The sequence below is a fragment of the Salvelinus fontinalis genome, chromosome 11 (genome assembly GCF_029448725.1).
Source record: "Salvelinus fontinalis isolate EN_2023a chromosome 11, ASM2944872v1, whole genome shotgun sequence".
Lineage (NCBI taxonomy): Eukaryota > Metazoa > Chordata > Actinopteri > Salmoniformes > Salmonidae > Salvelinus > Salvelinus fontinalis.
This window is the reverse complement of record NC_074675.1, coordinates 34270859-34288779: the sequence shown is the minus strand read 5'-3', so window position 1 is coordinate 34288779 and position 17921 is coordinate 34270859. Positions and strand designations below refer to the sequence as shown.

Here is a 17921-nt window from a genome sequence, read left to right as displayed (position 1 = left end):
AGTTTCCACTCCTTCAATGGCCAGTATAGCTTGATAAATCCACGTTGGGTAGGCCGTCATTGTAAATAAGAATTTGTTTTTAACTGACTTGCCTAGTTAAATAAAGGTTAAATAAAATAAATAAATAAATAAAGATCGGGGGGGACTAGTCCAATCCAGGGATGTCCCATGTCAAATAATGAATGTGAAAAGATCATGATACTATAGTGATTAAAATAATGTTTGGAAAGAATGAAAAACTCATTATTATACTTTACACCCATCTCTGTCTCTCTGGAGCTTGACCAGACAGCAGGTCACAGGTACATTTTTGCACAAGCGCCAAGCGGCAACAACAAAACATAGGCATGCTGAGTCATGATTCACACCACTAATCATTCTACAGCAAGCTAACTAACAAGATGATTGCAAAAAGAAAACACAAATTGTCAACAGATTCTACAAACAACACCATAAATAATTACTGTGGCCCCTGACTGTGACACCTGGCCCTTCCAATTTTGCAGATCTGAAATAATCGGATAAGTGCTATCAGTTTGGTAATATCTCCAACCATTCCAATGGTTTTACTGGAGCCCACTTCTTTGGAATCTGTAAAGTACACCAAATGGGAAAGAGGCAAGGGGTTGTTTTGAGGCACTTTTTCCCCAAGGCCTTGCAAAGATTTTGGGGTGGCAAGTAGCCTAGTGGTTAGAGCGTTGAGCCAGTAACTAAAAGGTTGGTGGCTCGAATCCCAACGCTGACAAGGTAAAAGTCTCTCGTTCTGCCCCTGATCAAGGCAGTTAACCCAGTGTTCCTAGGCAGTCATTGTAAATAAGAATTTGTTCTTAACTGACTTGCCTAGTTAAATAAAAAAAACACCTTCGTGCCAAATCAAAACAGTGGTCAATCAACAATATTGTCCAATGAAAGGGATAGCATCAACGAACGCCTATCACTGTACCTATAATCATTGGCCAGTCAGCTGTCAATCATCTCGAATACCTCTCTTTAACTAATGAAAATATGTGTGATGTCTCATTGGTCCACCGTATTGACGTAAACACGAATGACACAAAATAATTGTCTCGTTTGCCTGTCAGTTCCTGTCAATCTCGCTGAACTTCCAATGAGAAGCCCCGTCTGGCTCATTATTCCGCCTACTTATGGCTGACGCACCAGTCACGTGTTGTTTGTGCTCCGCTCTGTAGAGATATGTAGAGAGGGAGAAGGGGACAGGTTGCTAGCTAGCTAGCTTGGAGAATAACGATTACAGAAACGGGGGCATGTTGCACAGGGGCGGCTTTATTTCATAAAACCCCATATTGGATACCTGTTTTTCGCGAAGAGGCCTGGACCGGTCGTTTTTAACTTAACAATCTGACATTTTTGCTTTGATTGTAGCTAACCATCGCGCCACCACAATACAACAGCGCCAGCCGGAGCCCGTCTCCTAAACAAGAATGGGGTCTAGGTCCACAGCACTGCTTAGGTAAAGTGACCTTTGGTTGTGTTATATAAATGGCCAATTTTATGAATTACCAAGAAAACAAAGCCGCTATGTTGTTGGTGGAGACGCAACAGAGGGGCATCGGGACGACACCAACGGCTACGGCAGCCAACGGCTACACCTCAAATGGGGAACCCCCTTCCCCGTTATTGAATATCTGTGGTGGCAGTGGAGCTCGTTTTCATCAGCAATTGCCGCCCTCCAACCACCACAGCCACCATCACTATCCCCAGAGCTCGCTGCCCAAAGAACAACGCCCGCTGTTGCACCACTATCAGGCGGCGACACAGCAACAGCAGCATACTCTCTCTGGTGAAAACATCCCTGGGTCCCCGGTAAGGAAAGCCTCGTTGTCGTCTTTGAACCTGGTACATGAGGACCCCTCTGCTAGCCACCACGCACTCGCTGCATCGGTGAACGCGGCGTCGGCTGCGATTCAATTGGCTGCGAATGCTAACGTTAGCGTCGCTGCCTCAGGGGTCGTCATGGACGACATTCGGAAGTGTGGCTACCTACGGAAACAGAAGCACGGACACAAGAGGTTTTTCGTTCTGAGGGTGGCGAGCCACCTAGGCCTCAGCCGGCTGGAGTACTATGACAGCGATAAAAAATTCCGCAGTAGCCTCCGGTCTTCAGCAGCAGCCCCGAAACGGGTGATCTATCTGTATCAGTGCTTCACCGTCAACAAAAGAGCAGATTCCAAGAACAAACACCTCATAGCCCTCTACACTAAGGATGAGTACTTTGCCATTGTGGCTGAAAACGAGCAGGAGCAAGAGGACTGGTATGTAGCCCTGAGTGAACTGATGAGTGAGGGGAAAAAGGGGCATCTAGACTCTGACGAGTTGGATGATGGCTATGGTACAGTCACACCAGGTACAGTTTTCAAAGAGGTGTGGCAGGTGAACGTGAAACCCAAAGGGCTGGGTCAGACCAAGAACCTCACAGGTGTGTATCGTTTATGTCTCTCTTCTAAAACGATCCATCTGGTCAAACTAAACTCTGAGACACCGTATGTTAACCTCCAGCTAATGAACATCAGACGATGTGGACACTCAGAAAGCTTCTTCTTCATCGAGGTGGGTCGGTCGTCCTCCATAGGACCAGGGGAGATATGGATGCAGGTAGATGACTCTGTAGTGGCTCAGAACATGCACGAGACCATCTTAGAGACCATGAAGGCTCTGAAGGCCTTCGCAGAGATCCGCCCCAGGAGTAAAAGCCAATCATCGGGCTCCAACCCCATGCCGTTCATCACCACTCGCCGTCACTTAGGCAACCTGCCGCCGAGCCAGACGGGTCTCCAGCGCCGCTCCCGGACCGAGTCGGCGGTCGGTACGCCACCATCGAGTAAGAGCTCCGGTGCCAGTGGCTACCGCTTCAGGACGTCGAGTGAAGGTGAAGGGACGATGAACCGGCCATTCCGGTCTGTTACCGGCAGCCTGATCCACCTGAACACCGCCCGGATACACCTAGGGCGCCAGGAGGGTGGGGGAGGGGCAGGGAACACTGGGGGAGGAGGGCGCTACGTCAGGGCGCTACCGGGCTCCAACTGCCACACCCGCTCCGCCTCGCTCCCCGTCTCCCACTTCTCCTCCACCACCTCCCCCGTCAGCGTGTCCAGCAGCAGCGGTCACGGCTCAGTCTCTGACACCCTCACCCGGCCCTCCAGCTCGTCCATATGCGGCTCCCCCTCTGACGGAGGCTTCAACTCCTCAGACGAGTACGGCTCAAGCCCCGGAGACTTTCGCTACTTCCGAGTCCGTAGCAACACACCCGATTCGCTGGGCAACACCCCACCAATCAGAGAAGAGAACTGCCTGAGTGACTACATGGCCATGGGCTGGCACCGCGAGGTGTTTGGAGCGGGCGGCGTGAGTAGTTCTGGGGGCGCTGAGGCCCCCCACCGGGACGAGAGCACGTCGACGGACGAAGACCGGTCTCTGAGGCGGCGGACACACTCGTTCACGCGGCCCGGGAGTCAGGGTGGTGTTGCCGGCGGTAGCAGCGGCGTGGCGGTGTACCAAAAGATGACCCAGACCACCACCTCACAGGACGAGTTGGTGTCTGTGGAAGAGGCTCTGTCTCTGGGCCGCAGCAGCAACCAGCCTTCCTCCCCCTCTTCCTCCCTCCGCTCTGACTACAGCTCCTGCTCCGAGCACAGCCAGGGCAGACCCCCTCCTCTCTCCTCCTACCCATCCTCCTCGGCCAAGGAAGACAGTGGCTATATGCCCATGTTGTGTGGGGTGGCAGCCTCACCCCGTGACACCCCGGATTACATGCCTATGCAATCTAGCTCCCATTCTCATCCCCATCACCACTCTCTCTCACACCCTCCCCATCCTCAGCCCTCCCACTCCCCCCAGGCCTCTAGCCCAGCACTGGCCCCACGCTCGGCCCACCAGCTCCAACCCCACCAGCCTACGGACCCCCAGGGCTACATGATGATGCTACCAGGGGGACCGAGCTCCTCTTCCCCAGTCCAGGCCTCCCCAAGTCCCCACAGCAGTAGCAGTAACATGGGTCTGGGTGTCGGTAGTTCTGGTAGTATAGTAGAGCGGCCTGAGACTGGAGAGTACATGGACATGTCGTACAGCAGTGGAAGAGGAGGGAACGCGACAGGAGGACGGAAGCTCTCCAACGAGGGTGGGTACTACACACTGAGCAACCCTGAGGGTACCCCTAAATCATACAGTCCCTACTTCTCCCTGCCTCGCTCCTACAAGGCCCCCGTCGCCAGAGATGGTGAACAGAGAAAATGGGAGCATGAGGAATACGTGCCTATGAGCTCCCCCGCTAAACCCGTCTACTCCCAAGTCACTGGCGTTACGACAAAGGGTTTCAGTAGTGGGGGGTCAGACACCCCTCACGCCCACCACCCCCCGCCCTACGGGGCCCACCACCAAGCAGCTCGCGGTGACCGGCGAACGACTGCGGTTCGGCCCAACCGCCTCCCCCTGGGCCGCCACAGCTTCCACGGGTCGCTGAGGGTTAGTGAGCCAGCTGCTGCCCAGGGACCCTCCAGCCCTGGCGAGTACATCAACATCGAGTTTGGGGATCCCTACGGACCCCCCACATCCTGCCCTCTCGCTGACCAGTACGTCTCACCCTCGATGGGCTCCGTCGAGCAGCGTCACTCCCCTCCCCAGAACCAGGACTATATGAGTGTAGAGGGTGGGGGTGATGATGGTTGCCGCCTGACTAAGAACCAGTCCCCCAGACCCTCTCTGGTGGCCCCATGGAACCCACCCAGCTACATTCGACCCCTGACCGCCAATTCCTCCCTGAGCGGAGCTCCTGGATCTTCTGGCGCTCACTGGCGGACGGGAACAGATGACTACACAGATATGACCTTTAACCTTAGCAAGGGTGAGGGGTCGCGGGGGACACAGAGTAGCCCCACAGCCATGCTGCAGCACCTGTGTGTGATGGAGGGCAGGTACCCCCCTACCTTACTCCCCCACCCCATCACTCCTCCCTCATCCTCCAGCCCCCAGCCTGAGCCCCCCAAAGTGGTACGTGCTGACCCCCAGGGGCGACGCAGACACAGCTCTGAAACCTTCTCCTCCACCCCTGGAGGAGGCAGAACCACAAGCTCTAGCACAGGCACCAATCCCCCCTCGGGCTCAGCCAACCCCTCGGCCCTCAACGGCGCTCTCCTGGCCGAGGGCTCCAAGTGGGCCAGCTCTGGCTCCTTTGACAGCGTGTGGATGTGTGTGGAGGGGATAGGGGTGGATTTGGCCGGTTACCCTGCCCAGCCAGGGCCCTCTGATCTGGGCATGGACTCAGCCTCCTCTGGGGGCCCTCCTGGAGGACATATGTGCAGAAATGTGTCTGTGGGGTATCAGAACGGCCTCAACTACATTGCCCTGGAGCTGAGAGAGGACCAGGAATCTAACACACTCCCCATATCCCAGCAGCAGCAGGGGGGAACCGGGGCGACCCCCAACGCCCCCTCAGCTGGTAATGTGACTGTGCCGGTAGCAGAGAACAACGGCGCCTATGCCAGTATAGACTTCACCAAGTCAGACGGGATGACTGCCACGTTCACGGGTGAGTGACGGAGGGAGTGTTTTTGTGGGGATGAGGTGGGGTTTGTGTGTGTGTGTGTATGGGGGGGGTCTGTGTATATTAGCCTAATGCTCATAAGTGTGTCTGTGTGCTTACATCTGCTCTGTGTTCAGTGTGCTTGTAGGAGTTCTGTGTTTGTGTGTGTAGCCCTCCAGTTGTGTCTGTTGGCAGGCAGGGAGGCATGCTTGCCCTGCAGTGTAAAAGGTGATAATGAGGAGAGGGATTCTCCCCTGCTGTACTCTACCAGTGATTGGGGGGTAATCGATAGTTGCGTATCGGGAAATAATTTGACGATATATCATCTCGTTTTGACTATCGCAATATTATTTTTGCACTAGTTGGCTGTACCTGCACCAACACTCCAGTATTTTTGCTTAATAGTTTGTTCTCCATCTTCCTTTTGAAATAGAGCCGATTTTGTTTTCGGCACTTTTTTTATTTCCATGACTGATTAAAACACATTTTCTCATGCTCTCTTTTCCAACTGCAGCAGACATATAATGAGCAATATGTTTGCAACACAGAATCACAGTATTGAACCGCAATACACAGAATCGTGAGAATGCAATGTATATCGTATCGGCACCAAAGCATCGTGATAATATCGTATTGCGAGGTCCCTGGCAATTCCCAGCCCTATACTCTGCACACACTTTGGTATTCAATTTTTTTATGAATCAGCAGCATTCCTGTATCATGCTGTAGATGCATCAGTCATGAGTTAAAATCATCCAAGGTGTTACATTTTAAGGGTGCTTTGTAAATTCACTCGAGTGTCAGAGGGCGCTCAGAGCGTTTTGTAAATTCAAAGGTTGACAGATTGTCCCTTCCTAAATTCAGTGTTTCACACTGAGCGTTCAGAATGAGCACTAGACGCTCCGCAGACCTGCAAACTTGCACACATTTTGAGTTCAAAGTACGCTGGTATGAGACACGAATGTAAAATATGCAAAAATAGACTTCTAGTTGGCACATTGGTTTTTGACTCAACTGTCTGAAGTTGGAGCTAAGCCAATCAGAGGACTTGGGCAAGGAGAAAAAATTAAACACCATCAATTTTACAACGGGTGTAGAGCTTAACTGGCATACGTAGGCGGTGTGTGAATTTGGAGAAGATAATTTTCACCATTAAAAATGCACATTAATAATGCATTACATGCATAATCTCATTTACAGTCACGGAATATTCGTGTTTATAGCCTACTGCCATGTGCGCATTGCTGCACAATTAGCAGGAAAACAACAAGTGACCGTAAATGCACTTATAATGTGAATAAATAGCCAAATAGTTTATCAACATTTTAAGATAAATGTTCTAATCTGTTGCATCAGCCTCATTGATTTTTTAAAATGTTTTTTTTTATATTAGTGGTTGTATTAATTTGGGATCTATCGCATCCCACATCTGTCCCATCCTACTATCCCCCATTGTAATTCTCACTCAGAAGTACAAGTTGACCAATAGAATACGTTAACTTTTGTACTTTTGAGGGATAGTGGATTGACATGTTTCTTTGTTAACCGCTCAACACAGAATAGTCGTATGTGCGCACTCCCTGAAATTGTTTGGAGAAAATATATTTCATTCAGCTATGTCCAATTGTATTCTTCATACTATAAAAGAATTCTAAGCAAATCTTGTCTGCTAAATTAACTGCTGCTAAATTAACTGCTGCTAAATTAACACAGCCAATATGGCATAGCCAGATCCGGGCCTAACATAAGGACAACTCAGAGTATGCTAATCTGTTCTTCTGAAATAGACTACATTTTTTTCATATTTCTTTAGACCTGTCTTAAATGAATAATGGATTTATTGTGATGGTGTAGGCTATATTATATGGATTTATTAGACTTTTTAAAATGTAGATGTTCCAAAGGTCTGAGTCAGTTGAGCCTGGCAGTTATTTGCTTGACCGTCACCGGCTGACAATTTTATGACTGCCACAGCCCTTGGTGTACCGTATTTTAATATATACCGGTATTGATGCACGGACCAGTTTGGGTTTTTACTTTACCTTCTATAACAGTATTTTAAATGTTTGGTTTTCTAAATGTGATACGCCTTGTATGAAGTCAATTGTTATAGTTTACTCTGCTACTTGAGTCATCTCTCTCTGCCACTTTCCACAGACCTAGCCCCGCCCCCTGTCACTTGAGGAGCGCGTTTGTTGTGGCTCGACCATGAGACACTTGCGTTCAGTCTGCATGGTTAATGCAGCACATGCAGCAATGTTGATGACTGCGATGCTGTTTCCACTTAGCTTCTTAATATAAATCCACAAGCGTTCTATAATTACACAATTCGTTTGTGTTTCTTACATCTGCAAACAGCTAGTTTGTCTTAGCTTGTGGCTAAGTCGTGTTAACCGCTAATGCTAATCGCTAGTTAGCTGGCTAGCTAGCTAATAAAAGTACTGAGTCAGTGCAAACGTAGCTAGCTATACAGCCTGATACCAGTGATGGTTTGGCCTAAATCAGCATATTGTTTTTACAACCTTATCTTCTAAATCAGAGGATAGGCGAAGCATGACTGTTAGCTACATGATGTAACTAAGAGAAAATATTTAATGTAGCCAAAGATTATAGGGTGCCCTAGGAAATGATGACTAACTCTTTGGTTCCTAACCTGTCAATAACTCGTCACCTGGCATTTTCATTCGTTGTCATGTCAAACACTCTATTCAAAGTGCCCACTATTATCTTCTAACTATAGAATTAGAATAATCATTATTTTCTTGTGATTCCAACGGTTCACATAAGTGTTTTGATCTAAATCGCAAGGCAAATCGCAACACTTGGTTAAAAACAAGCCTTTTTTCCCCTCCATATCTTGCAGCCCTACGTGGCAGTATGTAAATGATCTCAAATGAGTGCAGGAAATACAGATTTTTGGGGGAGGGGTTGAAGTTTAATTGAACAGTAGCAAACAGTCAAAGTAGAGCAACCCATTGAAGTCACTTAAAATGTACAGTACCAGTCAAAAGTTTGGACACCTACTCATTCCAGAGTTTCTTTATTTTTACTATTTTATACATTCTAGAATAATAGTGAGACATCAAAACTAGGGAATAACACATATGGAATCATGAAGTAACCAAACAAGTATTAAACAAATCCAAATATGTTTTATATTTGAGATTCTTTAAAGTAGCCACCTTTTGCCTTGACAGCTTTGCACACTCTTGGCATTCTCTCAACCAGCTTCATGAGGTAGTCACCTGGAATGCATTTCAATTAACAGGTGCGCCTTGTTTAAAGTACATTGGTGGAATTTCTTTCCTTAATGAGTTTGAGCCAGTCAGTTGTTGTGACAAGGTGTGGGTGGTATACAGAAGATGGTAAAACACCAAGTCCATATTATGGCAAGAACAGCTCAAACAAGCAAAGGGAAACAACAGTATATTATTTTAAGACATGAAGGTCAGTCAATCTGGAAAATTTCAAGAACTTAAAGTTTCTTCAAGTGCAGTCTCAAAAACCACCAAGCACTATGATGAAACTGACTCTCATGAGGACTGCTACAGGACAGGAAGAACCAGAGTTGCCTCTGCTGCAGAGTATACGTCCATTACTTACCAGCCTCAGAATTTGCAGCCAAAATAAATGCTTCACAGAGTTCAAGTAACAGACACATCTCAACATCAACTGCTCAGAGGAGATTGGTTGAATTGCTGCAAAGAAACCACACCAATAAGAAGAGACTTGTGTGGGCCATGAAACATGAGCAATGGATATTAGACCGGTTGAAGTCTGTGCTTTTGGTCTGATGAGTCCAAATTTGCGATTTTTGGATACAACTGCCGTGTCTTTGTGAGACAGAGTAGGTGAACGGATGATTTCTGCATGTGTGGTTCCCACCGCGAAGCATGGAGGAGGTGTGATGATGGTGCTTTGCTGGTGATTTATAATTCAAGGCACACTTAACCTGCGTAGCTACCACAGCGATACGCCATCCCATCTCTTTTTTTTTTCTCCTTAGGCAAGTCAGTTAAGAACATTGTTATTTACAATGACGGCCTAGGAACAGTGGGTTAACTGCCTTGTTCAGGGGCAGAACAACAGAGTTTTACCTTGTCAGCTCAGGGATTCGATCTAGCAACTGGTTACTGGCCCAACGCTCTAGCCACTAGGCTACCTGCCACCCCTTGTGCTTAGTCCCACTATCATTTGTTTTTCAACATACACCGCCTGGAGGTCCTTTATAAGGGCTATTTGACCAAGAAGGAGAGTGATGGACTGCTGCATCAGATTGCCTGGCCTCCACAATCACCCAACCTCAACCCAATTGAGATGGTTTGGGATGAGTTGTACCGCAGAGTGAAGAAAAAGCAGCCAACAAGTGGTCAGCATATGTGGGAACTCCTTCAAGGCGGCAGGTAGCCTAGTGGTTAGAGCGTTGGGCCAGTAACCTGTCATCATGGCAAAGGGTGGCTACTTTGAAGAATCTAAAATATATTTTTGTTTAACACTTTTTTGGTTACTACATGATTCCATGTGTTATTTAATATTTTTGATGTCTTCACTTTTTATTCTACAATATAGTAAAAATAAAAACCTTTGAGTAGGTGTCAACTTTAGACTGGTACTGTTCGTGTTTCCATTCTAGGGTCACGCACTACTCAAAGCAAATGTTACAATTTTATCATTGAAAAACATAAAATACCACCCAAAATTGGAAAAATACTGTGATTATATTTTGGCCATATCGCCCTAATCCAGTAATCCCCAAACAGTTAAGAAGCCATTTTCACTAGACTATTGACATAAAGACACCTAATAATCAATACCCCTACATTTTAACCTAGAAAAAATGCGAAGGTGTCACTGAGACGACGACCTCAATTTCATTTAGGATTCAACACAAGACTTCTGTGTTGTCTACATTGTTTGATATAGACTCTGTTTCAGGAAATGGCATTCAAAAATGCAAAATGCTCCAACTTCCTGAGGGGGAAGTTAAATGACCCAACCTTAGGCCTACATCAGCACCGCCTTGTCAGAAAATCCTAGGGAGAGCCCTGATTGTACATTTTAAACATATTTCTAGTTAGCTAAGGAAGAGCAGCCAATTTCCAAGTACCCGTAACAGTCTACCATTCCTGCTGAGGCAGTCTTCAACCAAGGTAATTATTAGGCTAAAAAAGGTTGCATTTGCTTGTGATTTGAGCAGTGTGGGTGTCACACGTGCCACCGTGGGGGCTGGAGGTGCCACTGCCACGCTGAAGTGGTACTCGTAACAATTCAGGACTGGCTGAGGAGTAGGGTTCATCTGAGCGTTCTGACCTCAATGGCAGTCAAGCACCCAAGCCAACTGGCTAAAGTTGGCTAGCTTACGAGCTAGCTATTTCCAGACACAATGAGAGAACACCTCTGAACATTTTACTCGCCCTAGCAGAGCTGGTAGAGCTGCTAGTGTTTTCATGTTATCAAGAGGGTTAGTGACGAACTGTTACTGACAACAATTGAATTGTTTATTTTTGTCTGTCTACTTACACCTGGCATTCCTCAATTATTCTAATGTTTTATGATTTCTTCTTGGAAATGTACTTAAAAACATCTACAGGATCCCCCCCCCGTGGTACGGTTGAGCTAACGTGCGCCAATGTTACTTACAACGTCATGCTAATCACAAGAGAATTTCCCTCCCAGGACATAGACATGTCTTATATGGGCAGAAAGCTTAAATTCTTGTCAATCTAACTGCACTGTCCAATTTACATTAGGTATTACAGTGAACGAATGCCATGCTATTGTTTGAGGAGAGTGTACAGTTATGTACTTGAAAATGTATCAATAAACCAATTCGGCACATTTTGGACAGTCTTGATACAACATTTTGAACAGTAATGCAATGGTTCATTGGATCAGTCAAGAACTTTGCACATTGCTGCCATCTAGTGGCCAAAATCTAAATTGCTCCTAGACTCCTTAGTCATATAATGGCCTTTCTCTTGCATTTTATAGACGATGGACCAAAAGAAAAATTTGAAAACACGTTTTCTTTCTTTGTCTTTTACCAGATCTAATGTGTTATTCTCCTACATTAATGTCACATTTCCACAAACTTCAGTGTTTCCTTTCAAATGGTATCAAGAATATGCATATCCTTGCTTCAGGTCCTGAGCTACAGGCAGTTAGATTTGGGTATGTTATTTTAGGCAAAAATGGGGGGGGGGGGGGGGGGTACGATACGATCTTAAGAGATTTGTTACTTTAGGACAGCTAAACCCTTGTCTTGTGATGAATGGATACTTTTGTAACCATGAACTGTCCCTTGCCATACCCCCGACGGCAGAGACTGACTCGGCCATCCTCTCTTTTTGGTCTCTGCAGTGACCCCGCAGTTATCAAGTCTCCCCAACAGCAACCTTTTTCTGGCTGCTATTTCCTCCAGCATCACTACAAGCACTTGTTTGCTGAAGCTTTTATTGTGCTTTCCTTGGTTATCTTTATTTTTGATATAGCTAGTCTGATGGCTATAATGTGTGAAAAATAACATTTTGTTTTTGTGTATCAATGGTTGGCGAGCCAACTAAAAAAAAAATATATATATATATTCTCGAGACATAAAGCAGATGCTTCAAATGTATTACATTTATCAACACTTTATTATAGTGGGCAAAATCCTATCATCCCTGTCACAGGCTTATTTATGTTTTCAAGCAAGTCACTAATGTCAATGCCACCAAAGGAGATATTTACAAAGTTTTTAGGAAAGCTATTTGCAAAGTTCCTAAAAACATTTTGAGGAATTGCACTTACAAACTATCTTGTGAACTTGTATTTTTTCCCCCCTTAAACTTCTTACTTTTTCGTAAGTAGTGTTTTGTGAATCCGGCCCCAGAACATTAGTGTACCGTTAGTACAGTACATGCCTACTACAGTACAGACAAGATTGGGTTGGTTTGACAGCCCATTAGGAAAGAAGCAGGAGGTGTCAGCCTAGTAAACATGGTGTGTGTGTGTGTGTGTGTGTGTGTGTGTGATAAGTGCAGTCTATCCGGTGTTAAGTGAGACAAGCATCTCTCTTTTGAGCCTTTAACCTATTTTTTTCTACAACATATCCTATGAGCAATCTAATTAAACAAACAAATCCTAGACAATGAGCAATTTCATCCAGGGTGATTGGTGCTTGATAGTTTGACTCAACAGGTTCATGCAACCACAGGCTGACTCATATGTTAACTGTTGAGCTGGGGCTGAAATGGACAAAGGGGTATAAGTTCATTGACGCTGAGCCTGCCCAGTGCGCCAAAGTGGGTCAAACAGTACCAAGGTAATATGGAGAAACCTTGACCTGTAGTTGTGTGTGTTCACGTGTGGTGTGTCTGTTTTCTCCCGAGGTGTGTGTCTTGCATTGACCCATTTCTGCCCCCCTTAGTGAGGTCATGCTCCCATAGGAGAAACAATACTGTTTGTGTGTATGCGTGTTTTTGGTTTTCCACAGGGAAAAAACAGTATTTTCTGATGAAGGGTGTGTTCACTGAAGTGTTTTCCGCTGTTGTGTGTCTGAGTCATGCGGATGGTCTTTGATGTGCTCTAATTGGCCCAGCGTGTCTCAGCAGCACGGCAAGAGGCACAGGAAACGCATCATCACACAGGAATGCACTTCCTGTGACCTGCCCTGAGCAGCCAGGCACACCTGAGTCTCTTTCAGTACCCTTTCCATTTCTTCCTCCATGAGAAAATGTTTTGAAATGGAGTGAGACAGGGAAGTTAGTGGGCTACTAGGTCCTGTTCATTAGGGCACGCCGTAGTGAAACTTTTTGAAACAGGAACATGGGCAGAATGTACTATTCAAAGTTGTCTGATAACAGCACAGACTTCCCTTTTCGATTTGCTATGTGTGACATACTGAACACGACCCTGGCTTCAGAGTGAGAGTATATGGAGGGTTGGTTGTGTGTGTGTGTGTGTGTGTGTGTGTGGAGCATGGTTGAAAGAGCGTTGTGCTTGCTGCTGCCCTTTCCTATCCCTGTGACATCCATAGGTAGGCTCCAGAGTGTGAACTTGTGAGTGTATCCTACTGGTTGTCTGGAGCATGGAGTTATTTGGAGCTTGGTTATGGTCCCGTTGAGTACAGAGTAGCGAGAGTTTTAGCTAGCTAGCTACAGTTTTTTAGCCTTGTGATAGAGGGCGTTAGCTAGCTGCTGCCCATTCCTATCCCACATCCATAGGTCCCCTTCAGAGTGTGACTGAGTATACTTGTTACTGGTAGTATGGGGCTGAGTTAAATTTCGCAGAGCGGTGTATCAGCTAGCTGCTGTTGAGTGTTCGCTAGCTGCCCTTTCCAATACCTCCCATCTATATTTACTGCTTTATTTTCAGACTGACACTTATTTATGAGCTGGGCCTAGCAGTAAGCATGTGTAGGTTGCGTCCCCAAATGGCTCCCTATGTAGTGCACTACAGAATGTACACTGGCCCTAAAGCAGGACACTACCCAGGCACAGGCAACTGGACCCCTGTGTGTGTGTGTCGAAGAACCCAAACTTGCTCTCAAACACTCTGACGTAAATACATACAGATGTTAATGTAATCACAAGATGTTAGGTCAAATTTTTGTGTTTTTCATGGGCTATATACCTGTCTCGTTAATTGCAGGTTGACGTTTTATTGGGACGAGCTCATTAATTTCCTTATCGCTGTATAATAAGTCGCTCTGTAATAAGTTGCTATGAATGACGATGTAAGTCTGGCTCATTCCACCTCAATAAGCACAAGATTTGATTTCAACACATTTTGTGTAACCACAGCATTCAAACGAGGCTGCAATAAAAACGAATGGGAATGTAGCGACTGTGTAGCATTTTTAAAATCTGGGGTGTTTATTAATTATTTTTTTAACCTTTATTTAACTAGGCAAGTCAGGTAAGAACACATTCTTATTTTCAATGATGGCCTAGGAACAGTGGGTTAACTGCCTTGTTTAGGGGCAGAACGACAGATTTTGTACCTTTTTCGGTTACTAGTCCAACGCTCTAACGAAGCACAGATCTAGGGAAGGGTACCAAAACATTTCTACAGCATTGAAGGTCCCCAAGAACACGGTGGCCTCCATCATTCTTACATGGAAGAAGTTTGGAACTACCAAGACTCTTCCTATAGCTGGCCGCCCGGCAAAACTGAGCAATCGGGGGAGCAAGGCCCTGGTCAGGACAGTGACCAAGAACCCGATGGTCTCTCTGACAGAGCTCCAGGGTTCCTGTGGAGATGGGAGAACCTTCCAGAAGGACAACCATCTCTGCAGCACTCCACCAATCAGGCCTTTATGGTAGAGTGCCCAGACGGAAGCCACTCCTCAGTAAAAGGCACATGACAGCCCGCTTGGAGTTTGCCAAAAGGCACCGAAAGACAATGATGAACAAGATTCTCTGGTCTGATGAAACCAAGATTGAACTCTTTGACCTGAATACCAAATGTCACATCTGGAGGAAACCTGGCACCATCCCTACGGTGAAGCATGGTGGTGGCAGCATCGCGCTGTGGGGATATTTTTCAGTGGAAGGGACTGGGAGACTTGTCCGGATCGAGGCAAAGATGAACGGAGCAAAGTACAGAGATCCTTGATGAAAACCTGCTCCAGAGTGCTCAGGACTTCAGACTGGAAGGTTGAACCTTCCAACAGGACAACGACCCTAAGCACACAGCCAAGACAACGAAGGAGTGCCTTCGAGACAAGTCTCAATGTCCTTGAGTGGCCCAGCCAGTGCCCGGACATCTATGAAGAGACCTAAAAATAGTACCAACGCTCCCCATCCAACCTGAGAGAGCTTGAGACGATCGTCAGAGAAGAATGGGAGAAACTCTCCAAATACAGGTGTGCCAAGCTTGTGGCATAATACCTACAAAGACTCAAGGTTATAATCGCTGCCGAAGGTGCTTCAACTGAGTAAAGGGTCTGAATAAATTAAACTCAAGACCAGGGTTTCCGTTAACTGCAAATTGCCGGATTTGTAGCCTACATCTTCCGGTGTGGATGGGAATTGTTATGCTGTCTTCTATGGATGTCTTAACATTGCATCCAAAAATAAACTGCTCACATTGAGGAAAGCTTTGTAAAGAATGTGTTTGTGCAAAATGGTGTTCAGGTCTAACGCTGACTGTTGCGTCAATCGTAACTTGACGTTCTAATCACACGGTTTGAGCACACGCTGCAGGGAACACTGTAGAATGATCCCACCCTTGTGTTCGTACGTGTCAAAGGGTTTTAATCACCATTACATTATTTCACTGCATGTATTATTTACAGTTCACAACCTGCTACACTTGTGAGGAAACAAAAATGTACTTTTTTTTTCTTCTTCTTCTTCTTCTTTCATTTGTTTTGAGTGCTCCGTATGAGCAAGTGTCTGGTTTCTCTGTCCTGTTTATGTTAACGGAGTGCACACGCATGCCTGAGCATGCATAGAAGTACCTGGCCTTCTGTGGGCAAATATAGGAAAGTGCCCATTTTGGGGATTTCTGATTCTTAACTCACCACATCCACAACTAATAAGCTGAGCTTCTCAGTCATTTTCTTTCTTCACATCACATAGTCAAAGTCATTTTTTTGTTGTAAATTATTATAATTTTTTTAACATCCATTACAAATGATAATAGTTCCTTACAATAGGCCTATTTTGAAAAATCTTTCCAACAATTTTTCTCCTGATAATCACCAAGCCTCTGTGTGAAAGAACTACTATTTTCCTTTGGGCAAAAACAGTTGTCTGATAGCCCAGAATAGGCTAGTTGATACAATGTTGCAAGTTCGCTAGTGCAAAGCTTCAGGCCAGACCCATTTTGATTTGAAACAATGTTGCACTTAACTAGCAATAGCTCAAGACCGATAGATAGAAAGGGAGGTAAGCAGGCTCAGTATAGAGATGAATGCGATTTGAAAGAACTGGATCTTTATAATTTAACTTTTTATTTTATTGTCGGCTTTATGTATTTTTACTTAGGCTATAACTTTTATTGTCAACTATGGGCCAATGCAGCAGTAGGCCTATCTCTGCACTCCATGCACTCATTTCTTTAGCCGCCAATAGATCACGTGTATCGTCAATGTGTCCATATGGCAGAGGCTGGTGCTCTCGTTAGTTTAATGTAATCTTTTAGATTTTTATCACTTGAATTCAGAATTGTATAATAACCACTTGACAGTGATTTTGAAAACAAACTTTATTATTGAGAACTGTTCCACGAAAATGAGCATATAGCAATCGTAACTGGCACACAGATCGGTAGAAATTGCAGGGGAAATTGAATAGAAACATGGAGGCAATTATTTTTTTCTATGGTCAGATTTTGCCTGTAGGCTACTTTGAAGCAAGGTAAGACATGCCTCATAATATGAAGTAAAACATTCAGGTTTCAAACAATTAAACTAGGTTTTAAAAAAAAAAATGCATACTGGCTCACATTGTAAAGAGGTCAATCTGATAGCCTACTGTTGCGTGCACTTGACTGGTGAATGGGAGGCAGTCTTCAATTATCAGCTGAGATATTAAAAAATAGTTTTTAAACATGCACCAAAATTGTTAGCATTTTAGAATTGTTGCGCAATGAATGGGCTTATAAAAACACGTTTTACTCCAGCAGAAACCAGCTGAGGATGCTGTGCGTGTGTGATAGTCGTTATTTATCCAATAACTAACATAAATACAGACGGCAATTTAATTCCACCAAATTATGCAAATGAACCGAATATACTGATAAACATGACTGTCAAATGTATTTATAATGACTGCTATTTCAATCAATTAATTAAAAAGCGTTATATTACAAAAATTTAGGCCTGTCAATTTGGCAGGCTTTTCATTTTTTTTTGATCAGCTGTAATTGCCGGCTTTTGGCCAACGGAAACCCTTGTGTGCCTGTGCTGTGCTAAATGTTTTCTCTGGGACGTTAGATGACTGACTAATAGGCCTTGCTGGAGAGTAAACGTTCCATCCTATCCACTTAGGAGGAGGATGTGAGGTGACTAATACGAATTTGGTTGAGTAATCATGTGCCTTTGAGTGTAAAAAATCCCCCGCAACGCCAAAGCTTAGTGTGTTTGTATGACCATAGAAGGACAGTAGAAGTTGGCTAATGCTGTTCTTAAGGTCGTAGTGTGCTCACTGCGCACCTATTTGTTCACTGTAATTGAATTGTTCAGTGTCCCTAGTATTGCTGCACGGTATACTGAAACTAAAGTACTTTTTTGATACTAGAACATGAAACAGTTCTGTACTGGAATTTGGTACTTCTGTCAAATTTGTCTCACGTCGTACAGATTGAGAGGATCCAGTCTGTCTAGTAATTTGTCTGGATCTCCTCAAGGGGGCACTAGAACGCGAGCCATGCTACTTGCGCATGCAGTTCACACAAA

General features: G+C 45.4%; 1 protein-coding gene across 1 annotated transcript in view; it reads left to right on the top strand.

Moving 5' to 3' along the window:
- The first annotated feature begins 1185 nt into the window (after positions 1-1185).
- Positions 1186-17921, top strand: part of LOC129865609 (insulin receptor substrate 2-B-like) — a 29680-nt gene continuing 12944 nt past the window's right edge. Inside the window, exon 1 of the mRNA XM_055938516.1 lies at positions 1186-5542. Coding sequence (XP_055794491.1) covers positions 1501-5542 — 4042 coding nt within the window. The 5' untranslated portion in view covers positions 1186-1500. The remainder of the gene's footprint in view (positions 5543-17921) is intronic.